This window comes from Helicoverpa zea, chromosome 24 (genome assembly GCF_022581195.2).
Source record: "Helicoverpa zea isolate HzStark_Cry1AcR chromosome 24, ilHelZeax1.1, whole genome shotgun sequence".
Classification (NCBI taxonomy): domain Eukaryota; kingdom Metazoa; phylum Arthropoda; class Insecta; order Lepidoptera; family Noctuidae; genus Helicoverpa; species Helicoverpa zea.
The window spans coordinates 6,236,625-6,261,351 of NC_061475.1; the positions used below are offsets into that span (position 1 = coordinate 6,236,625).

Consider the following 24,727-nt stretch of genomic DNA (forward strand, 5'->3'; position numbering starts at 1 on the left):
GGAGAATTGAACGCATTTAGTATATCTTGGAATTAAACGAACCTACAAATGAGTATTGTGGTAAGGGCAAACTTCTTATCTGTGGATGCCATTTGAGTGTCAAGTTGACACGCAGTTTTTGTGCACTCAATATCCTGGCAAACATACTTGATACTTGAAAAGTGACATGATAATGTTCAGTGATTTGTTCAATTCACTAGATTTGTTTAGGGAAAAGATAAAATCGTGTTGTTATTTTAACATCCTCCGTGATTTGATCAAATCCCTTAGAGAATTGATCAAATCCCCGTTTTTATCATATCCCTGCGACATATACATGAGGTGTAGGGATTGTGCAGTTTTTGACATAATTGGATTAATAATACAGATAATACGTATGTGTAATCAGGTGCAATTATATAATTAAACATAGCTATTCAAGTGCTTATCTACAACTGGTCTTTCTGAAAGTCATAATGCAGTACCTAAGGACCAAAATTAAATGCATAACTTGTAAAAAAAACAGAAATAAACGCTGATATAATGATTTTTAATTGCTCTTATGTTTAACACTGACTTCTTTGGTAAAACATCTGCATAAAGCGTAAATAGCACCAAAAATGGCTGTAAGGATAGCAAGTAAACCTGCTAATACGATTAGCACTAATTCTAGTTCTAAATATTCTGCCCACGACATGTTGGCGGCGGGAGAGCGCAGATGTCGCGCGCCGCCGTGACGCAGCACGTGCTCCGTCCACCACACCGCGCGTTCCAATGGTTTCATAGGCTGATCTTCCATCACGCTTCGAAGTTTTTCGATATTGCGTTTGTAACTGAAAACGTGAGACAAATAATTAGTTAGGAGACCTTTTAAGTGACTGTTTTTAATTGAGTCTCTTTTGATTGATTGATGCAACTTAATGTGTTTACTCTAGATAGATGATTGCTTAAAAATACCAGGGTGTCAAACATTGTTCTGTTGTCGACTGATCCATGAACCGACTAACCCGTTCTTCTCCAAATCGTATTATAGGCTGTTGATAGGTAATTTTTTCGAAGAGTGAAAAATTTATAGTAAATGTTATTTGTTTGAATCTTTACCTGTCATCCCCAACAATAGTATTAATAGCATTCCTAAACTGTTCTTCAGTAAGTGTTTCCAGATCTAATTGCAGTCCAATCTTTAGGTACACATATTTCTCCACGTTGAACCACTGGTCTGCCAACATTGGAACACCAATCAGAGGCACTCCTGCTGTTATAGCTTCATCTGTTGATTGTAGACCTCCTTGGGTTATGAAAAGTTTTACTTTTGGGTGTCCTGAAAGAGAATTATGAATATTTGAGTTTTTATATAAGCGTTCTGTTGAAGTCAATATATGATGTCACGGGTTTTTTTTTTTCATAGACCTATTGCAGGTTCTCATGATACGTCAGTAGCACGGTCATTATCATCGTCAGCCCCCGTTCACACAAAGAAAATGTCTAATGCCGTATCATATGAAAACCTCATTTTTTGAGGCCTGGATATTATTTTCTGCCGTATTTACGGCATAGTCATTAAATTGGCTATGTTTACTAAATTGTTGCTAAATTGCTACTATATAGTTGCTTGTAAGTACTGATTACATAGTGTGAGTGTGAGTAATAACAGTTACAAGCAGGTTTGCATTGTTTAACTTACTAGAAGAAAAAAACCTCGACAGATTTTCTTCAACTCCACTGCACTCAGTGTAATTATATAGTGTCCTGATACATTACGGAAGTAAATATAGTATAGGAAAGTTATCTTGGTTGCCTTGCATTGGCCTGATCTAAACTCGTACTTATGAGACGTTTAAACTTGTCTATACTAATATTATAAAGAGGAAAACTTTGTTTGTATTATTTGGTTGTAATGGATAAACTCAAAAACTACTGGAACGATTTTAAAAACTCTTTCACCATTAGAAAGCTATATTATCTGCGAGTAACATAGGCTAAATTTTATCCCGGTGTGGGCAGTAGCTCCCACGGGACGCGGGTGAAACTGCGGGAAAACGGCTAGTTTATTATATACTTATCAAGTGAAAACCCAACCCCTCCTCTAACCACCTATATCACCGCAAACTCTTCCACAATAACTTTCTCATCCAAAATCAGTCAGGAGAGAGACGGAGGCATACCCTTAGCGTCACCCTTTCTCCTTAATCTAAATATTTTAAAAAAACATAGAACTACGACTGAACTCGGCTCGCACTACATCTAATTGGACAGAAGACTTAAAAAACTTACTGAGTAGATCAGACTGTGGTAACCACTTGGAGATCCTGATGTTCTTACTGCGCCCAGGAAGCTCATCTTTGTCCCATTTCCAAAGAACATCGTAGGGTAACTGTGAGAAGACTTTGACAAGAATTTGGATTCTCTCTGGAGGCAGCATTGAGGGAGCCACGTTTGTACCAAAGCTGATGTAAATGACGCCGTTCTTTGAAGAGTCTAAGTAGGTCTTCAGATCCTGTAACAAAAAAAGGATATATAGATTAAAAAACTGATTATTTGAACTGTTGATGAATAAAATCTTTGAGTGTCATTTGGGATACCTGCATTATAGGATTCCATTTTATAAATTCTTTAAGAGTTGGATCATCTATTTGTTGATCATATTTATTATACTCTCTGTATCTTTTAATCGCTGGCGGATGCTAGTCTATACTATATAAAGAAGAAAACTTTGTTTGTTTGGTTGTAATGGATACACTCAAAAACTACTGGACCGATTTTAAATACTCTTTCACCATTAGAAAGCTATATTATCTGCGAGTAACATAGGCTATATTTTATCCCGGTGCGGGCAGTAGCTCCCACGGGACGCGGGCGAAACCGCGGGAAAACGACTAGTCATGAATAAAATATGTACCATGTCTTTTTTATAAACCTAGAATTCATAGCCAGTAAACTATGATCTCTTTCGAATGATAACACTAATGACCTTTTCTTGTTGTCATATTGACTGCAGATTTACTCATCTAACTAGCCCTAGTGTCAGTTATCTCAAATTTCTAGAAATAGCATTTAATCATTAACTACCTTCTACGAATGTAATAAGTGTATGTAACATGAGACATAAGGTAGTATTTATTATGTCAGTTGTGTCATGCTATTATAGCGTGGTCAAGTCAAGGTCAAAATAAAAATACATAATATGTAATATGTTCGTTTTTTTCCGTAAAATTTGGCGCTATTTAATAACCAGTTACTAAGCAGATTTTGGTGGTCAGTTGTGCCGTAACGTCATGTAAATGCAAAAGATTTAAAGAAAGGCTTTGATTCCTTATAGTGAGTCTACATAATGACATGAAAAATACATGTGTACATGTTGAAATAGATGATTCCCCCTTACCTAATACCAGACAAAAAAACAGTTTTATACATTAGTAGTAGACAACAACAATAAATAAGAAAGAACACGGCAGGAAGAAGAAATAGACAATAAAGTTATTGCCTGAATAGGAATAGAAAGAAATCGCTTGATACAATGAATATAGAAAAATTCACCATTTGCAATGCACATCTGCTGTATAAAAAGTACTCACTTTTGGCAATTCCTTTATAGGTTTCTGATGCAAGCCACCCATATAAACCACTGATGGAGGAACGGGTCTAATTCCTTCAAATATTTGATGCACATTCAGAAGTAGCAGATCAACATTATTGCCTAATTCATCAACAGTTGGTATATCAGGACCAAACCTGTTTCTAAAGACTTTGTTAATCAATACAGCATTATTTTGATAGATTTTCATTATTCGATAATGACTGTATAATTCTGTAAATTTCTCCCAAGTAGTTAAGTTGTGTAGTCTCTGTCTTAAAACTGAGGGGTACAGAATTGGATGGTCAGCCGCTCCTATCAATTCATAGTTTAACGGAGCGGCTCCTAACGAACTGACAAGAATCACTGGTACATTCTTGTAGATATAAGAAAATGCCAACGCTGGTCTGACACAAGCTTCTACCAACAAAAGATCAAACTTTTTACTCTTATCATCAATCAGTGTTTTCACTTCATCAGTTTTTAGTTGTGCCTCAAATACTTCAACGAGAGTGTCTAGAATAATTTCCAATTGTGTATACATATCTTCCTTATTCCCTTTAGATGCAGCTTTAATAAAATTCTCATTCCAAATGTTATAAGAAATATCATGGACGTCTAATTCTGTTAGATTGGAAGGAACTTCTCCTTTCTTGAAGACAGGATCTGGTGTGATGACAGTGACCTCATGACCTCTCTTAGCTAGTTCTTGAGTCAAAGGTCGGAACACTACTTGATGACTGATAGATGGCACTGGGAACACAGCTAGTATCTTGGCCGCTTCGTTCGAACTTATTAACAAACACGTAACTAAAAGATATAATACTGGAAGCGACATGATAGCGGTCGCAGTAATACTAAGATACTAAAGTGAGTTTGTTTCTGTGCCGGTTTAAGTATGCATTTGCCCTTATAAGTTTTTCTCAGGGTTCCGTTGACACGATGTCATTGTCAAGGGTGCCGTGTGAAGTACGTTGTTTATTTTGAAGTTGGTCTTATCATTTTTATTTAGAAACCTAACATTCAGTTTATCATTTGACTCAATTCTTTTACCTTTAGCAATTACTTTAATATCTTTTTCACAAAAAAGTAAGGTGGATTTGTGTTTACCAGGCTGCGGAATTGTTTGAACGGGCTTAAGAAGGAACATGATGGGTTTTCTTATGGAAGGGGTCATTTGATGAATTTCTATAAAAGAGGTGGATTTTTGTAAACTGGGGTTTGTTACATTAGTTTTATAGATACAATTACGATGGTATGTAGTGTATTTAATGATATAGGTACTAAAGAATTTACTTGATTCATCTACATTGTATGTAAAGTCATGAAATAAATCCCCAGCATTATTCTAGAAGATTTTAATTATTTCAACTATACATTTAACCTCTGATTATACAGAGAATAAATATACTGAAAAAAGTTTTTAGGTAATCCATTATTTTTTAAATGTTTATAATTTATTAATTTTTGCGTTATCTGAAGACCTATCATTCGCATATTTATGAACATTAAAATAACAGGTTTCTTGAAGAATTTGGATATTTTAGTTAGTTAGGTATATATGTATGTTTTATTGTACACAGTATATCTAGTTTCTGTATATGACATCACTTGCGGCTTATGGTGCAATTTGCAAATATTATAGCTTAGGCCTTGCCTAACAAAATAATCATTTGTTAAAAATATAGGTATTTTATTATTTGCCTTTCATTTCCATTTTATTTATTAATATTATAAAATAAATTATTTATTATGAATATCTTCAACGTTAGTTAAATATTGTCGTGACAACAGACATTTCCAACTCCCAGAAAAAAAAGGTAACATTTTTTTTCTTATAATGAATTACACAATTACAAAATCGATTTCAGTGGCGTGCACTTGGAGACGCCTATGTCCAGCAGTGGACTGCGCTAGGCTGATGATGATGATGATTACACAAGTAATGTTATTTTACTACTGCTACTACTTGTGCTACTTGATCTTCATCACCCCTTAACATTGATACCAATACCTCTTCAGCGATTTTTAGGGTTCCGTACCTCGAAAGGAAAAAACGGAACCCTTATAGGATCACTTTGTTGTCCGTCTGTCTGTCTGTCTGTCTGTCTGTCAAGACCCTTTATCTTAAGAACGCGTGAACGTATCAAGCTGAAATTCACATGAAATACTCGGGTCTATTGTCCCTTTAAGCTGTGAAAATATCAAACTTCTAAGCCAAGCCAATCAAAAGATACAACCGATTATGTCGATATTTTCAACAAATTTTCGACACTCGCAAAGGAATCAAAACCTACAGGGTACTTCCCGTAAACTCAGAATCTTGAAATTTGGCATGAAGCATTGTTATATAATGCAAATATAGGAAAAATTGCGAAAATCACATTTTTTTTTTGTTATATAATATAATAAAAATATTTTAATAAAATGAAACTTACTACCTTATTTCTCACGAACGAATAAAGGTACCAAATTGAAATTTATACCAAATACCTAGGTCTATTGTCCCTTTAAGCAATGAAAAAATCAAACTTCTAAGTTAACGCGATCAAAAGATACAGCAGTTTTACCGACACCTTAGACGAATTTCCGTCACACGCTAGGGAATCAAAACCTACAAGGTACTTCCCGTGAACTCAGAATCTTTAAATTCGGCACGAAGCAACGTTACATAGTACAGATAAAGGAAAAATTACGAAAATGATAAATTTGAAGTTACATAAAATTGTTCATGACATATAAAACCTCATTGGAGGATGTATTTAATTTTAATTTTTTCTAAAATGTCAAGAACAAAAGAAATGAATGTCACTCTGTACAAATTTTTCCCTGTGAGCACGTTTATATAATTTCTTCTAAATTAATAAAAGTATTGTTACATATTTACACCACTTGGAAAGCCTTTTTCTTTTATGTTCCCAATGGCCACACCAGCGTGATATTGAAGAACTAATTATTTAACTTTGTGGGGAACATAAAAAGTGGTCCTTCGAGAAAAAAGTTATCCTTCGAGACTTCGAGAAGCTGGTCCTTCGAATATAAGGAAAAATAGGTCCTTCGATTGTCTTCGACTTGCATAGAAGAGAATTATTCCTTCAAATTAAATATATGTAAGAAGATAATACTCTTATAGAAGTGGAGAAATTTGATGTTTCGTATTACAAGGCAATCCCTTTATGAAAAAGTGGTTATAAAGAAGAAAGCCACAGGAGGATTCAGAGTCATCCATCAATTGTGCGTAAGGGTGTTTCCGTGCTATTACGGAAGCAGTTTCGCTGCGTGCATCGCGCGTATCCAAACGTGCAAACGAGGTAAGGCGTTGCCAACCCAAGAAAACGAAACGCGACCAATGAGCGCGCGAAGAGCGACCGAACAATGAACATTCGCCGTGAGTTGCCGTGAGTTTCCGGCCAAATATCGAACATCGAGTGAATGAATTGACTGTCGGCGTTCATCATTTTTTTCGCGTCGCCATTTTTTTACACGTTTCTGTTTGTTTTGTTAGTTGTATATTATTTAATTTTATAACAGTGTACTTAACGTTAAGGTGTTTCTTACATTTGTTGCATCTGGGTTTTGGCTTGCATCTTAGGATATAGCACCATGGCTCTTAGTGACGAGCTGGCTCAATTAAAGCTCCGTAGGGGCTATGTAAAGGGTGCAATAACTCGTGAAGAAAGTTTTTGTAACAGCGAAGAAATTGTGATCGCGTCTAGTGAGTTGCTCACGGAGCGGCGCAGTCGCTTGGTGAAAAACTTTGCCTCTTACGAGGACCTTAACAAGAGTATTTTGTGCATAAATCCAAAGGACGATGAAGACCCCGTTGTTTATGAAAGTAAGTACTTCACCTGCATATCCAAAATTGATCGTCAGCTCAATGCTTGTCGTACATCGGGGCAGCCCGAGGCGGAGCCTCCTAGGCAAAATGCAAATAATTTCAGGAAGCTCCCACAAATTACAATAAAAGAATTTAGTGGTGCCAATATTTTAGATTATCTACCTTTTATTAATATGTTTAAGGCAGTCATTGATTCTGACACAAGCTTGAGTCTGTGCCAAAAATTATATTATTTGAGATCATTTTTAACTGGGGAAGCCTTATGCTTAATTCAAAATCTGCCTTTGACTGAAGTAAATTATTCTGAAGCATTAAAGTTGTTAGAAAACCGCTATAACAATGAGCCAATGATCATTAACCATCACATTAATACTTTGATTGATTTGCCTAAATGCACTGCTGCTGATCTTAGATCTTTGGTAGCGAGTGCTAATGTACATTTAACTGCACTAAAAAGTTTAAACATGCCGGTTGAAGCTTGGGGTCCGATAATGGTCAACATTTTGCTCCGAAAAGTGGATTCTGAGACAAACAATGAGTTTCACTTAAGACGGGATAAAAAAGTTGTGTTTGCTATGCAGGAATTCATAGATTTTTTGGAGTCCAGAGCGTTGGCCAGGGAGAATGCAATGGAAACAATGCCTGTGAGTACTCCCAGTGGTGTGAAGCCTGGCAAGCCTGCATGTAATACAGCAGCAGCAGTCTCATGTAAGTATTGCAATACTAATCATAGATTATACATGTGTGCCAAATTTAAACTTGCTGCTGATAATGACAAGGGTCAATTTGTTAAAAAACATAAATTATGCATTGTTTGTTTGAATGCGCATGGTGGTAAATGCAAGCTGCGTTTGAAATGCTCAATCTGTCAGCAACGGCACAATACGCTTCTGCATGGTGTGGAAATGGCTAAGAAGGAGGCGAGCAATGTCGCCACTGCCAGTTCTACTGCCACAGTGCCCTGTGCTGATGTTGGAAGGTCTGACAGTGCAGTAGCTATGTCAAGTACCTCGCCTGTGAAGGATGTGCTGCTACCTACCGCTATAGTGCGTATTATCACCAAAAATGGTACATTTATCCATGCACGCGCTTTGCTGGACACGGGTAGCCAGGTATCTTTTATTACAGAAAAGCTTGCTGATCAAATTGATTGCAAGATTACACCGGCAAATCAGCTCATAACAGGTATTCTACAAGGCACTAGTAATATGCACCAGAGGGCAAATTTTGATATTTATGCTGCTAATAGTAACTTTAAATTAGCCTTAAACTGTTATATAGCTAAGAATATAACTTGTGAACTGCCACAACAGAGTTTTTATAATGTTGGGTTTAATATTCCTTCGCATGTCTATTTGGCAGATAAAAACTTTAATAGAACTGGTGAAATTTCTTTGTTATTAGGGTGTGATGTATTTTTCCAGGTGCTTCAGAGGGAATCACTGCCTCTAACGCCGCAAGGTCCCTGCCTGGTTAGTACCAGCCTAGGTTATATTGTAGCAGGCAGCCTACCAGTATCCGTTGGAAACATCCATTCTTCAAATTTCTGTGTAACAGTTCAAGGTACCCCCCATAATATTTCTCATAATTCTCATAATGATCAACTTGATAGTATTGAACATACTATTTCAAATTTTTGGAAATGTGAAAAAGTACCTGAAATTTATAAAGAAGGTATTACTGAACATCAACTAGCTGAGGAATGTTTTCAAAACTCTGTCAAACTTGTTGATGGAAAGTTTTGTGTAGATTTACCTTTAAAACTTAATTTAAACGATATCCAGATGGGTAACTCATTTAATCAGGCATTGCATCATTTTCATAATTTAGAAAGGCGTTTCGCTAAAGATGATAAGTTATATCAACAGTATAAGAAGTTCATTCATGTTTATCTTGAGCAAGGCCATGCCATGTACTTTGATATATCTAACTATGATCCTAGGGCAGGTAATGTGTATTTCTTACCTCACCACCCAGTCATTAATTTAAATAGTAAAACTACTCCGGTTCGAGCTGTCTTTGACGCGAGCATGAAAACCAATAAAGGTATTTGTCTAAATGACATGATGCTTAATGGGCCTGTTGTGCAAAATGATTTATTTGACATTTTGACACTATTTAGGAGTTTTAAATATGTTTTACTGTGTGATATAAAGGCTATGTATAGGGGTATATTAGTGAGTAAAGACCATTGCTGCTTGCAAAATATTTTTTGGCGAGATTCTGTTGATCAAAGTGTGCAATGTCTTCAGCTACAAACTGTCACATATGGTTTAAAGAGTTCTGCATTTTTAGCAACTAGGTGTTTAATTGAACTTGCTGAACGGTACCAAGAGAAGTATCCATTAGCATCTTTTGTGTTGAAATATTCTACATATGTCGATGATATTTTATGTGGTTCCAACGATATTTTAGAGCTTGTTGAGACAAAAAGGCAACTTATCGAGCTTTTGAACTTAGCTAGTTTTTCATTACACAAGTGGTGTTCAAATAACACTGAAATATTAGATGACATTCCTATAGAAATTCATCAATTAAATAAAGAGGATTTTGATAAAACAAATACTTTTGTGAAAACTTTAGGCTTGTCATATGATGTGACTTCTGATACTTTAAGTATGAAGTGTCCAAGCGCTGAAATACAAAAACCTTCTACTAAGAGACAAATGTTAAGTTTTATTAGCAAATTTTTTGATCCTTTGGGTTTGGTAGGTCCTATTTTGGTGCAAGCTAAATACTTAATGCAACAAGTCTGGTTTGAAAAGTTAAAGTGGGATGATATTCTCCCTGATGCTTTAAATAAAAAAAATTCTTCAATTTGTTGAAGGTTTGATGAATATGTCTTGTATATCTGTTCCTAGAAATATCAATGTATATCCACATAAAAGGCTAGAGTTAGTTGGTTATGCTGATGCATCTAATATTGCACATGGGTGTTGCCTTTATTTGAGAGTAGTCAGAGATGATAACACTGTAAATGTTAACCTTTTGTGTTCCAAGTCTCGTATTAATCCTAAGGATAAAACATTAACTATTCCTAGACTTGAGCTCAATAGTGCTTTGTTGTTAGCCAAGTTGGCAAGAAAAGTGCATGATACTTTAGCAGTAAAATATAATTATATTCCTATTTACTTATATTTAGATTCAAAGATTGTTTTATCATGGCTTATGATTGAGGCTGTAAAACTAACTGCTTATGTTGTTAATAGAATTTAAAAAAAAAATCAAGCAGTTATCTAAAGATGTACACTGGGACTATGTCAGCACCAATGAGAATCCTGCTGATTGCTTATCTCGCGGTCTTAAACCAGATCGGTTAATCGAAAACTCATTGTGGTTTCATGGTCCACAGTACTTGCAAAACAGTGAATATGTTCATGATAATTCTCAGATAAATACTGATGTTTCTGATACTTCTGAGCTCAATTTGATTCCTTCAACATGTAATACTTTAGTTAAATGTAAGGAAAATAATTTGTTTTATAGTTTTATAGAAAAGTATTCTAATTTAAATAAAATGACTAGAATAATGGCTTATGTCAAACGTTTTGTATTTAATTGTAATAAACAGAATATTAAGAAAAGGCAGGGACATTTAACTCCTGAGGAGGTGGCTCTTGCTTTGCATGACTTGATTAAAATTGATCAAAGCTCACATTTTGAAAATGAGTTGAAATGTTTGAAGTCGAAAGTTGATCTAAGTTCTTACTTAAGTGGTTTAAATCCTTTTGTTGATGGCTGCGGCTTATTAAGAGTAGGTGGTCGCTTGCAAAATGCAAACCTTTCATTTCAGCAAAAGCATCCTATTATTTTGCCCAAAAAGTCAACTTTGACCAAACTTATCATTCTTAATGAACACATTCGCCTTAAGCATGCTGGGCAGAAGCTAATTCTTAGTAGTTTAAGCGAGCAATATTGGCTAATCAATGCTAGCAGAGAAGTAAAATCTGTGTTGCACAAGTGTGTATTATGTTTCAGATTTAAGGCTAAAGCTTCCAGTCAACTTATGGGTTCATTACCACTTGACAGAGTCAATATTACACGTCCTTTTCAAATTGTAGGCACTGATTATGCGGGTCCTTTCAATGTTAAACAAACTAGAGTAAGAAATCCTGTTATAACCAAGGCTTATGTTGTTATTTTCATATGTTTTATTACTAAAGCAATTCACATAGAATTGGCGTCAGACATGACAACTAATACTTTCTTAGCTTGTTTAAAAAGGTTTATAAGCCGTAGAAATAAGCCTACAAAAATATATTGTGATAATGCTAGTTATTATAGAGGTGCTGATAATGCACTCAAGGATTTGCATAAGCTACTGAATTCCACAGATCATCAAAACAAAGTGTTTGATTATGGTTGTTCAGAGAGAATACAGTTTCAGTTTATTCCTTCATATTCCCCAGTATTTGGTGGCCTGTGGGAGGCAGGAGTAAAAAGTATAAAATATCATATGAAACGTGTAATTACTCAGAGTGTACTTACTTATGAAGAACTGTATACAGTGTTAGTGCACATAGAAAGTATTTTAAATTCTAGACCATTAACTCCCATGTCAAGAGATTGTGATGACATGTCTTACCTGACACCTGCACATTTCCTTACTGGCTCACCATTGACTTCATATCCAGAGCTTAATTTGACTGATGTAAATGTAGGAAGGCTTAGTTTTTGGAAACAATGTTCTCAAATGCAACAGCATTTTTGGAATCAATGGCATAAACAATATTTAGTTATGTTGCAGAGTCGGCCTAAATGGAAAACTCAACTACCTAATTTAGAAATAGGCAATATGGTATTGTTTAAGTCTGATAATGTATCTCCATTGAACTGGCCTGTAGGTAGAATTGTAAAGGTCATTCCAGGAAAAGATGATTTAGTTCGTGCAGTGGAGGTAAAAACTAGCAAAGGTCACGTTGTAAGAACAAGTGTTATGAAAGTGTGTCCATTACCTATTGAGTATAATTAATGGACCTACTCTTTAATTTTAAAGTAAGAATTACTCCTGAGTTTAGTTTATCTTTAATTTCTTTACTAATCCATTTGGGTATTTATTTTAAATGTTTAGCTTTATGATGAGTTTAGCTTGTGGCTGAGGCCCCAGCATGTTCATGACATATAAAACCTCATTGGAGGATGTATTTAATTTTAATTTTTTCTAAAATGTCAAGAACAAAAGAAATGAATGTCACTCTGTACAAATTTTTCCCTGTGAGCACGTTTATATAATTTCTTCTAAATTAATAAAAGTATTGTTACATATTTACACCACTTGGAAAGCCTTTTTCTTTTATGTTCCCAATGGCCACACCAGCGTGATATTGAAGAACTAATTATTTAACTTTGTGGGGAACAAAATATTAAAATAATATTATTTTTGCTTACATGACATAAAATATTTTTTTAATAATTATAAACTTACTACTTACCCTTTTTCACATGAACGCGTAGAGATATTAAAGTTTTGATAAAAAGTGAAATTCATATCAAACACTTCTTAAATATAATGGCCTCTAAACTGTGAAAAATTTTAAATCATTCAAAGGTCATTGAGCACCTTAGTATGGAAACCATACCCACGGCGGATACGAACGAAATATAGCACAGTATAATGATAAAGGCTCTGATTTACTATGGCATTAGTCGCATCAATGTGAACCATGGGAATCTAGAGAAAATCAGGTGTAAACATCAAATATTTTCCTCATTTCAATGGGGAATTTAAACGACCACGTTTGACGGATTTGAGAAATCATTTCTTTGTAGTGAAAGAGTATACTCGCCGTTTATTTCCATTGTCATCAGGTCAGGATCTGATGATGGAAATCCTGAGAAATCGAGGGCAACTATCAGAAATTGTAGGCATGCATAGGATTTAAACTTGATTCTCAGATGTATGTCTGGTGATACTATCAAACAGTGAAGGTTTAGAGCTTACCTGATGATGGAGACGTGAGAAAGTCGAGAGAACTCCTTAACGGTATGTTTTTAGTTACGTCGTGTTCATATTATTTGTATTGACGAGAACTTTTCACAAAAGTTGATAATAATAACTTTTTACAAAAAAAAAAAACTTCTAAAAACAACAAGAAAACTGTTTATATGCATCGGTCTAGATCTCGGTGGTTAAATAAATATAGATGCATCCTCTAGACACCGACTTCTAGACCGATGTACCTAACATCTTTTTAATTTCTTTCTTGCTTTTGTTTTCTTGTTGCTTTTTTATATGTTTGAAGTTGGATTTGTTTGTAAAATGCTACAAAATAAAGCCGACTTTATAAAACAAAGAAAGGGACAGAATACTTTTGTCAAGGCTCTAGAAACGTAAAGCCAGCAGCCCCGAATCCTACTCTCTAGAGGTCGTTGTTACAATTCGACAGCTACAAGTCGTCAGGCGGTTTCGAAAAAAACCTGAAACTGGGGCTCGTTAGGTGATTAATCCCTCAAAAATAAAAGATCCCATTCCTGCAATGGCTGCTTTAACCCAAGTTAGTAGTGAATTCTCGTCACTTAAAATAAAATAAGCTCCAACACAAGGTTACGTTATAAATTGTAAAGGAGTTCCCATAACTATATCTGATCTTTGCTATCGATCCCACAATGGCAGTCAAACCTATCTATGTGGAAAGTCTTCGCCACTACGAATAAAATAAACCCAAACACGTGGTAGTTGCAACATACCGTTCAGGAGTTCCCTCGACTCTCTGTAGTCTCCATAATCAAATCAGCTCCAAACCTTCACTGTTTACCAGTACCCTCAAAAATACACTCACATGTCTGGTTATGACTCGATGCGTGCCTACAATATTCAAGAGTTGCCCTCGATTTCTCAGGGTTTTCAGATCCTCATCAGATCCTGGTCATCCGAATTGGCATCTTCCTTCTTTATGAAAATTCTTTAACAATAAAAACTAGCATTGCAACCTGTACAAACCTCTGAAACTGCTTGTCTTTTATATTTTTCAAACGATCCTGGACATTCGTCTCCATGGAATTTTAATAAAATATTATATTCAAAGAAACGTCATACCATTCTCCACGATTTAAAACTACTTTGATTCATGTCCGCCACTTTTTACAAAGCGGGTCAGATATGCCCAATGACCTTTAAGACATAATTAGTTATTTTCAATCAAATTTCTGAATGATGACTATAAAATGTTGTATATAAATAACTTTAATAAAATAACTTTTACAAGGTACTGGCCTACTATTTTAGTTATATTATAAAATAAAAAATATTAACTATTTTGACTCTCACGAAATTACCATAACTAAGATTGTTCTAAACTTAACGGTTGGCTCGAAACTCACTTTTTATCTATACAGGATTTGTACGGAACCCTCGCTGCGCGAGTCCGACTCGCACTTGGCCGGTTTTTTATTTATTACATTGATTAACATGTGTCCGGAATGCATTCCGGTATCGCGGAAAAAATCTTAATTATAAGTTTGCTAATTTTTTGTCTACTCATACGCAGTCGGCATGATTGTATCTTTTTTATAGTGTCGTGCACAAAGAATTTTGATACCTACTTAAAGTCAATCTTTATAAAAATCGAATTAATAAGTGCAATGGTATTCATTACTTAATTAGTAGCAGAGGTATATACATCTTCATCATTATTCTAACCACTGAATATAGGCTTCGCTTAGAAGGGGCCTGCATCCAGTCCCTACACACGACTTCTGTTCTATCACCCTGGTAGCCAGACTCGAATAAAATATATTTTTGAATTAAGACAGGTGGAAGTTGGGTAAGAATTACAATAAATACTTTTAATACTGTAAGAATATAATTTGTCGAATTGACATGACATGTTTTATAACATTGTGTTTATTTTTGGACGTCAATATTTAATAGATTAATTATCCAACTTAAAAGTTTTACAGCCAATTTCATCATCAAAAGTAAAAGCCAAAGTAACAGCAAAAGTAATGTCATAAAGTAAAAGTAACGGTCAAATTCGTTTTATCTATTAGTTTTGCTGTTACTTTAGCCTTGAAAAAACGAATTTGATCGTTACTTTTACTTTATGAAATTACTTTAGCTTTTACTTTTAATGAAGAAACTGGCTATTAGTGTCAAAACTTGCAACCTTCTTCGGTACGCAAGTCCTGTTTTATGTGGAACAAGTCACCTAAACGTAAAAAAAGAATGAAAAACATAAAAAAGTTGCAGTAGAAATCCCTAATTTATAATCAGAACACGTGTATCAGATATTATAAGTCCATTGTAACATTATCAGATAATAATAAAAGTGATACAAATTATAATCTCATTACACAATACATCAAAGAATATTCTAATTAAAATATTATTCAAAAGGAGAGTTTTTTTTTAAAAGGAACCAATATCAGTCAAAAGTATCAGAGAAATCGATAAGAAAGTATTATAAGATTATCCAGTCCATGACTTATACATATTTTTAGGCAACGTAATATACTTTTTGCTGGCAATTACTTTGTCGGCAAAAGATGCATACCAACTTCTAAATAAATCACTGAAAGATGAACATACATTAGAAACGAAATCAAAAGTGGTTTTATTAATAATGGTAGCGACATGTAGCACCAAAATTATTTTATAAATTATTTCCTTATAAAATAATTATAAAATATTTTTTTATAAAATAATTATAAAAAAATATTTTTGATTGATTGATTATTTTGCAGCTAAATATAGTTTTATTGTTTGGATGTTTTATTATTTTCTAAGTACTACAGCATATAGTACGATATGTGGTATGATCTTTGTTGCCATGGTTACAGAGGAGCGGTTTTTAATCAAGCCATCATATTTAAACCAGAATTCCCCCGTCAAGCCGTAGGTGGTATAGTGTTTTTGCTGTATATTAAAATTAATTATGCCTACCAGTATATAAGTCTTGCCACCTACTTTTATTGTTTTTGCCATGGAATTTAATTTTTGGCTCACAATTCGGGTACTGTTCGGGTAGCCTGGATCAGTGATGGCAGATGTGTCTATTAGCAAGTGCGACCCATATTCCTTTTGACATAATGTTTTAGCTAAGGACACCTGTAAGGGTTATGGCACATTATACCGGCACCGCAACAGCACCGCAACAGCACCGCTCCACACCAGCATTTAGCTTGTCATTCAATTTAGAGCATTAAATCGTGTATAGTATAATATATTTCATAATGTCAATATGAAAAAGCCAATGGCGGGCAGTCAGCGCGCTTGCCGCTACCACACAACTCGACTCGCAGCCCGCGTGCTGCACTCAAAGAGATGTCAGCAACCCCAGCGGGGCCCAGCAGGGCCAAGGCCTGCCGGGGCTGCGGGTTGTTCGAAAGAGATACCGCGGCCCTGGTACATAAAAGGCCTATGACGGAACACGACGGTTTTTAGTCAGTAAGAGTCTGACACTCCCTCACCGCTGCTAACCCAGAGGGGTCATTTGATGATTTTTGACGTCGTTAAAAAAAAAAAAAGCCCGCGTGCTGCAAGCGAGCGGACCTTACGCGTACAGTGCGCCGACGGCATGCTCATTACGCGCCGACTCCGAGTCGGCAGCGAAGCAAGTCCTAGGCATGTTCATTAAAACAATATTGAGTTTGCGGTGACAGCAAGCTTGCACCTCGCGGCCGGCGCGCGGACTGCGAGCTTGCACCTTGCGGACAACGCGTAGTTAGCGCGCTGGCAGCTAGCCGTAGTCTAAATTCGAGGCGACGCCATGCTGCAGCTGTGCTGTTGCGGTGCCGATATGATGTGCCATGACCCTAAGACGACTTTTCATCTATTACGCAATCGCCGATTGCTTCAAGAGTTTTATCGATGTTAACACTTATGAAAGTGTATGCATGTTGGTTTTTATAACTGCATGAGCAATCAACGCTCGAGGTGTAACTCGGTTGTGCTTTCATGGGCTTCGGAACGCGCCACCTTCAGGCTCCCAGGTCACGGTGGGGGGGGGTTACCATCGGCGTCGAGAGGGCGATGAAATACCTGGGACTCGTCCTCGACGGCCGGTGGAACTTCGTCGAGCATTTCCGACGTTTGGGCCCCAAACTGGAGAAGGCAGGTGCTGCACTCAAGCGGCTCCTGCCCAACCTGGGCGGCCCAAACGCCCCCTGCCGCAGACTCTACGCGGGGGTCATGCGGTCCATGGCCCTTTACGGGGCCCCGGTATGGGCACGTTCGGTACGGCCGCGGGCTTTACACTACTTGAACGTGCCCCAAAGGGTGATAGCCATTAGGCTAATCCGGGGGTACCGCACGATTTCCCGCGAAGCAGCTGGCCTACTTGCTGGACTGCCACCGTGGGATCTGGAGGCGAGGGTCTTCTTGCGCCTGTACGACTGGCGCGAGGAGGCTCAGCGCCGGGGAGAAACCCCGTTGCCGCGGCAAGTTGTCGCGCAGCGGGCGGAGCTCCGGCGCGATCTCATGGTGGCCTGGAGGGAGCGACTGTCGCAACCCAGTGCAGGGCACGCCACCATCGTGGCGGTAAGTCCCCTCTTTGAGGAGTGGCTCGGGAGGAGTCACGGCGCCCTCACGTACCGCATGACGCAGGTCCTCACCGGACACGGTTGTTTCGGGAGGTACCTGCACCGCATCGGTCGTGAGGAGGCGCCCGGGTGTCACCATTGTGCGGACAGCCCCGACGACACGGTGGACCACACAGTCCAGGTGTGCCCCGCATGGGAGGGGCACCGCCGGGTCCTCGTTGAGGCTTTGGGCGGCGGCGACCTCTCGCGTCCGGCCCTGGTTCAGGCCATGGTCCGGGGCGAGAGGGAATGGGATGCCGTCGCCTCCTTCTGCGAAGCGGTCATGCTCGAGAAGGAGGAGGCGGAACGCCAGAGAGTTCGCACCTCTCATCCCGGCCGCCGCGCTGGACCAGGTAGACACCATGGGCGCCGGGTGTCGCGAGATGACTCCCGGCCACCGTAGGCGTGGGTCTGTGGGCGGTGAGTTCGGGTGGCTCATCGTCCCTCTGTCTTTCTAGACGACAGACCCGTGTCGACGGCGCGCGTTGTTCCACGCGCTCCTCAAAGAGATGTCAGCAACCCCAGCGGGGCCCAGCAGGGCCAAGGCCTGCCGGGGCTGCGGGTTGTTCGAAAGATACCGCGGCCCTGGTACATAAAAGGCCTATGACGGAACACGACGATTTTAGTCAGTAAGAGTCTGACACTCCCTCACCGCTGCTAACCCACAGCGGGAGGGGTCATTTGATGATTTTACGTCGATAAAAAAAAAAAAAAAAAAAAAAAAAGGTGTAACTCGGTGCTCTCTCCAAAACGAGTGTATGTCGTGACTGCTGCTTTAAACAGAGACACTTCCGTCAATATTGATGCCCGCTGAACATAATGTGCTCGTAATGTTTTGCTGGTATCGCTGAAACTCTGTGTCATGTTGATGATTGGACAGTCTGACGATTTTAAACTTTCAAGAGTAAATTTTATTTGACAGCCCGCAGAGAACCAGCTGAAAAATTGAATCAAATGCAAAAGTCGATGTTATATTTAAGAATTTGTTGTTAAATCGGACTGACCCTGCAAAACCAATAGGATTGCACAAAATCTCCGCTCCTCAATCCTATTGGTTAATATTTCTCAGTTTCTGCACTCCGCAGCTAAGCTCCGCTCCGGTGGTGACAGGCAGCCTAACAGAACATGTGCATGGAGTTTTTTATAAAATCCCTTTCAGGAAAATCATCCAAACACGTCGGTTTTGACCGTGTGTCATCTGGCTCGCTTTTCCGTTTGATGGCTTTATTACCTTCGTATATGAGACCTTTAAAGTTAGCCTATCTTATTTTTTGATTTATCTTAATGGGACTGCACCAATTATTTCATATTATTACAAGGACTGATACTATGGCCTGTTAGGTATAAGGCAAAGGTGGGATTTGGTTTAGTCATTCGCACTCAGCAACATTGTACCTATCTACATATAAGCGCATGCAAAAATTTCGATAGCAACACTTCATTATATCTTATCTCAAACATGATGCATTTTCTGTTTTACTTTGTAAAATAAAGCAAATAATATTCAAGTCAACAAACTACGTGTATTTGATAAATATAATGCGATCAACGAACTGCTATCAAAAATGTGAACATTGAAAGTAAGTGGGAGGTAATGTTTATAAATGAATGAAACATACTACAGTTGGACGTACTAATGACCTAACATGTGATTGAATAAAATGATGATAAGGGAATCTGAACGACAACAAGTATAATTCTAAATCACCTAGAATCGATTGGAATATTTTGAAAAAAATATAATACCCACTGTTGGCAATTCCTTTGCAGGTTTCTGATGCAAGCCACCCATATAAACCACTGATGGAGGAACAGGTCTGATACCCTCAAAAACTGGGTTTATATTCAAGAATAACATGTCAACATTGTTGCCCAGTTCATAAACAGTTGGTATTTCAGGACCAAAGTTATCTCTTAGGACTTGATTCTCTAAAATGGTATTACTCTCAAAGAATTTCACGATCCGGTAATGTTCATACAGTTCTCCAATTTTCTCCCATAAACTGAGATTGTAAAGCCTTTTTCTAAAAAGGTTTGGATAAAGAATAGGATGTTCTGAAGCTCCAATTAATTCATAATTTCCTGGCGCCGCTCCTAATGAACTTACGAGAATCACAGGTACGTTTTTATAAATATGAGAGAATGCCAACGCTGGTCTCACACAAGCTTCCAATAGGAGAAGATCGAATTGTTTACTCTTATCTTTAATCAAATTTTGGACTACATCAGTCTTGAGTTGAGCATCGAACACTGTAGAAAATGTGCTCATAATGATTTCCATTTGCGAATAGGAATCGTCTTTGACTCCCTTAGATGCTGCTTTTATAAAACTTTCCTTCCATATGTTATAGGAAACATCGTGAACGTCTATTTCAGTAAGATTGGGAGGTGCTCCACCATTTGTGAAGACAGGATCTGGTGTGATGACCGTGACCTCATGACCTTTCTTGGTGAGTTCTTGAGTAAGAGGTCGGAACACTACTTGATGACTGATAGATGGCACTGGAAAAACTGCTAAAATCCTCGCTGCTTCATTGGAATTTATAAATAGACCACACACGACAATATTTAATACGGACACAGACATGTTAGCAGCTACAAAATCATTTAGATACTAAATCGAAAATTATTTTGGTATCTTACCAAAAATGCTTTTTCATTAATAAACACTCGATAATTGGCGATCCTCGAAGTTTTTGGCTCGCGGATTTTTGTTGCAATACTATCTTTGTTGATCAAATTTGAAGAAAAGTTTGTTTGATTAAACAGATAGTCTAAAATAACTATTTATATACGTAAACAATGTCTTCATCATTAAAGGCATTTACTATGTACTTGCCTATGTATTTCTTTTATATTTATAGATTTGTAACTTCCACAGAAAAGTCTGGAATAATGGTTATGCTGGAATTCGTATGATGTTCCTAAAATCCATTATATTCGAGAACATGTATATATGGAAACACTAGTAACCTTGTTGCTGATTGCCTTCTTTATCATTTCCAAATTCTTTTTTAACATGAGCAACGAGTTCCGTTCATTAAATCAGTCTTATCATTTCCCAATATTAAGCGTCTGTTTTATCAAAATTACTTTCAATCCCTAGCTTATTGGTCTATAAAAGATTGCTCACTCTGATAAAATGTATTCATAAGTTGATAAAATCTGATAAATGGACGGGATCACCCTATCAATTCTTACATAATTCATTATTAAAGTTGATGTATTAACAGAATAAAACGAATTTTCAGTGACGTCTTATCATGGTGTCGACGTGGCTGAGATGAAAAACAAGAAACATGATGTGAGTATGAATTTTTGATAATGTATTAAGTATCAATGTGGATGAATAAATAAAAGAGGCAAAAATGCCACCACAGAAAATACAGGGCACAAGGGTCAAGATGCTTATATTCACGTCTTCTAATGCTACATTATAATTTTTTAACTTCGTCAAGACGTCTTCATCTTCATAGTAATTCTTCTCAAACTTTTACACAGCAAATAGATGCTTAAAAACATTAAAAGGATTAATACTAATAGCACTGTTAGGACAATAAAAACTAGATCTAGCTCCAAATATTCTGCCCACGACATGTTGGCGGCGGGAGAGCGCAGATGTCGCGCGCCGCCGTGACGCAGCACGTGCTCCGTCCACCACACCGCGCGCTCCAACGGTGGCATAGGCTGGTCGTACATTTTATTGCGAAGACTAATCATGTTGTGGCGATAACTGCAATAAAATGAAATGACATCATCAACATTAAATGCGATTAACGCCTTAACTTATTTAAATGCAACCAAGTCGTGAGTGATTTGCTCTAAAAATAAAGAAAGTAAAGCACCCGCTTTTCCTCTACAGTAGTAATTAATTAGTTAAATAATCCTAAAAGAGATTCAAGCTTCTTTATGTAAATACAATGTTTCATGATACCCACACCTTACATAGGTATCCACATTCATGTATTTATACTGGCAAACTGTCCCATTTATAATATCACAATGAACCCGACATGACCCGTTCCGATAATAACAAAGATTTCTAACCTGCTATCGCCAATCACTGTTTCAATAGCATTCTTCAAAACTTCTTCTGTTAGAGTTGCCATATCTAGTTTGACTCCAATCTTATGGTGTACATATCTTTCTACATTGAGAAATTGATCTCCTATCATGGGAACACCAATCAGAGGTACTCCTGCTGTTATAGCTTCATCAGTTGATTGTAGACCTCCTTGTGTTATGAAGAGTTTTACATTTGGATGCTCTGAAAAAACAACAGTTTATTAAAAACTAGTAAAGTCTACACTAGTTTTTACCCTTTGGGCTGCGGGATTGTTTGAAAGAGTTACCGCGGCCCTGGTACATAAAGAGAAAGGATCATTATGGGTAAGAGTTTGACACAAGGTCATTTGAATAAAAAAATCATTCCTATAAAAAAAAGTTTTTAGCCTTTTTGTAAAATTTTAAGATTATTGAAAAACAAAGGGAATATAATTTGGATTAAAATATCAACAAGTAAATAAAGTATGACATGTAAGAGATGGTCCTCTGCTTAACTTATTCGGTGAAGGCGGTTATGACTTTATGTAATGTCAATATAATAACTAGATATCACCGTATCACAACCGCGTTGGATAGAACACGATATGAATATAATGTGGAAACAGATACTTATTACTGACTGATAACTAATCAAATGATTGTATATCAACAACCTAATTTGTATGTACTCAAATATAATCGATCGGTCGATTGATGAAGGTTACAGAATGTACCAGCCCCTTAGCGCACAAGCCTGCCAGGGCTGTGGAATTGTTCGAAAGAGTTACCGTGGCCCTGGTACGTGAAGATGGGTGGATCATAGTAGGTGTAAGTCAGTAAGAGACTGAAACTTCTTCATACTGCATCCACAGCGGGATATTTTTTTTATTGATTCCCAGTAAAAAAAGGATGTTGAAGTTAAATGAACGGATAAACGATGAGAAGAAATTGAGACAAGATTGTAATGACTATTTATCTTATCTTCCTATAGGTCAGTTATAGTTTATAAAATATACATCAGTATTAGTGAACAAGAAAAGATAAGAAGACAAAAATAAACACGCAGCAGTGAAAAAAGCATAATGAAAAAAAATCTCCAGAAAACCTCTAGATGGACACAAACGGTGCAATCCATAGATAAGTAACAATGTGAGATACGGCTTAATTTTCAATAACAATTGTCCTGAAAATAAAACATTATAACTTACTTAGTAAGTCTGACTGGGGCCACCATTTCGAAAGCCGTATATTCTCAGTTTGTCCAGGCAATTTCTCAGTATCCCATTTCCATAAAACCAGGTATGGTAATCGAGACAATACATTGACAAAAATTCTCAATTTCTCTTCAGTAACTAAACTTTTGTCCACGTTGGTTCCAAAACTAAGGTATATAACTCCATTTGAAGAAGAATCTAGTAATGTTTTGAGATCCTGTAAGAAAGAATTAGTTGATGAACTATCTAGTGGTAAAGAAACTAAAAAATGTTTACCTACATAAGTCACCTATACACATAAGTTACCAAGTAAACAAATCAGATGAATCCAATTAAGGACGGTATGTTTAATGATATCTTTAGTAGTTAACAAGATGATGAGAGAGTGATAATAACCTTTAGTCAACATTTGGGTGACGTGAATTCTTGTTATCGTACAAATGTATTCTATAGGTCTGAAGCAGAAAAAACTAGTAAGGTGTTACAGAAAGACGGAGACGGAAAGCCAAAAATAATAAGTACTATTACATACATAGTGCGTATGTTCCCTTAATTACAATTGCCTTAAAAATCAAAAACATATTTACCGTTGGCAAATCCTTATCAGGTTTCTGATGTATACCACCCATATATATCACAGACGGAGGTACTGGTCTAATCCCTTCAAACACTGGATGCACATTAAGAAACAACATATCCACATTGTTAGCCAATTCAGTCAAAGGTGGTGTCTCAGGCCCAAAATGTTTTTTCAACATAATGTCTTCTAGTTTTTCAAACTCTTCATTAATACTTATCACTTGATAATGATTGTATGTTTCAACAATCTTATCCCACATGGTCAAATTGAGACTTTTCTTACGGTTGATCGATGCATAGAGGATTGGATTAATTGGTGCTCCAATTGCTTCAAAGTTACCGTACGATGCACCGAATGAACTCACAAGTATCACAGGCACTTTGAAGACGGAAGTAAAACCAAGTACAGGTCTCGGACAGGCTTCTAACATTAATAAATCAAATTGATCACTCTTGTTGTCAATTAAATCTCTGATTTCTTTATCATATAAAATTGCATCCATTACAGCATAACCCATTCCTAAAAAAAACTTAACTTGATCTGCAAGGTTATCCTTATTCTCTCTAGGAAAGCTCATGAATATCTTCTTCCATATTCCATATGATAGTTCATGGACATCAATTTCTCTTAAATTGGCTGGTCTTTGTTCTTTACTAAAAGCAGGATCTGGAGTGATTACGGTAACTTCATGTCCTCTCCGAACTAACTCTTGAGTTAGAGCTCTGAAAACTACTTGGTGACTGATAGATGGTACTGGAAATACTGCTAAAATTCTTGCAGGTTCTACGAGATTTACAGATAGAATGCAGAATACAAGTGCACTTATTAGAACTGACATTGTGACTGGAGAAGACACTAAACTGAATGATAAATCGTCTACGTTTTATCTTAGGATGTCAATGACAGTGTTTGTGCACAAACAAATGAATGATTACGACAGTAATGACGTACAAAATGTCAATAATATGGCAATTATTTGA

The 24,727-nt window shown here is 37.0% G+C and overlaps 3 protein-coding genes across 4 annotated transcripts; 1 reads left to right on the forward strand and 2 right to left on the reverse strand.

Moving 5' to 3' along the window:
• Positions 1 to 510: 510 nt before the first annotated feature.
• LOC124642212 (UDP-glucosyltransferase 2-like) lies at positions 511 to 20,523 on the reverse strand. 2 transcript variants are annotated; one of them, XM_047180523.1, is made up of 4 exons: positions 19,660 to 20,523; positions 2,254 to 2,476; positions 1,081 to 1,300; positions 511 to 812 (listed from the first exon to the last, which is right to left on the reverse strand). In XM_047180523.1, exons 1-4 carry the CDS (start codon positions 20,494 to 20,496, stop codon positions 530 to 532), a joined length of 1,563 nt encoding a protein of 520 aa, XP_047036479.1. In that variant the 5' UTR covers positions 20,497 to 20,523; the 3' UTR covers positions 511 to 529. The 2 variants fall into 2 exon arrangements, with proteins under 2 accessions (XP_047036479.1, XP_047036478.1); XM_047180522.1 differs by lacking the exon at positions 19,660 to 20,523 and adding an exon at positions 3,555 to 4,434.
• On the forward strand, positions 7,001 to 12,665 carry LOC124642211. Its single transcript, XM_047180521.1, has 2 exons — positions 7,001 to 8,437; positions 8,816 to 12,665. Exons 1-2 carry the CDS (start codon positions 7,157 to 7,159, stop codon positions 10,214 to 10,216), a joined length of 2,682 nt encoding a protein of 893 aa, XP_047036477.1. The 5' UTR covers positions 7,001 to 7,156; the 3' UTR covers positions 10,217 to 12,665.
• Positions 20,524 to 21,293: 770 nt separating the features above from the next.
• Positions 21,294 to 24,615, reverse strand: LOC124642213 (UDP-glycosyltransferase UGT5-like). Its single transcript, XM_047180524.1, has 4 exons — positions 23,755 to 24,615; positions 23,162 to 23,384; positions 21,957 to 22,176; positions 21,294 to 21,642 (listed from the first exon to the last, which is right to left on the reverse strand). Exons 1-4 carry the CDS (start codon positions 24,583 to 24,585, stop codon positions 21,363 to 21,365), a joined length of 1,554 nt encoding a protein of 517 aa, XP_047036480.1. The 5' UTR covers positions 24,586 to 24,615; the 3' UTR covers positions 21,294 to 21,362.
• Positions 24,616 to 24,727: the final 112 nt, after the last annotated feature.

Coding starts and splice junctions, on each gene's coding strand:
- LOC124642213 (XM_047180524.1), bottom strand. CDS start 24,585: ATGTCAGTTCTAATAAGTGCACTTGTATTCTGCATTCTATCTGTAAAT. Junction 22,177..23,161: donor GCCCCAGTCAGACTTACTAA/GTAAGTTATAAT, acceptor TTGTTTTTTCAG/AGCATCCAAATGTAAAACTC. Junction 21,643..21,956: donor ACAGTGATTGGCGATAGCAG/GTTAGAAATCTT, acceptor ATTTTATTGCAG/TTATCGCCACAACATGATTA.
- LOC124642211 (XM_047180521.1), top strand. CDS start 7,157: ATGGCTCTTAGTGACGAGCTGGCTCAATTAAAGCTCCGTAGGGGCTAT. Junction 8,438..8,815: donor TGCTGCTACCTACCGCTATA/GTGCGTATTATC, acceptor GTATTTTTCCAG/GTGCTTCAGAGGGAATCACT.
- LOC124642212 (XM_047180523.1), bottom strand. CDS start 20,496: ATGTCTGTGTCCGTATTAAATATTGTCGTGTGTGGTCTATTTATAAAT. Junction 2,477..19,659: donor CTGCAAAGGAATTGCCAACA/GTGGGTATTATA, acceptor TTTTTGTTACAG/GATCTGAAGACCTACTTAGA. Junction 813..1,080: donor ACTATTGTTGGGGATGACAG/GTAAAGATTCAA, acceptor TCACGTTTTCAG/TTACAAACGCAATATCGAAA.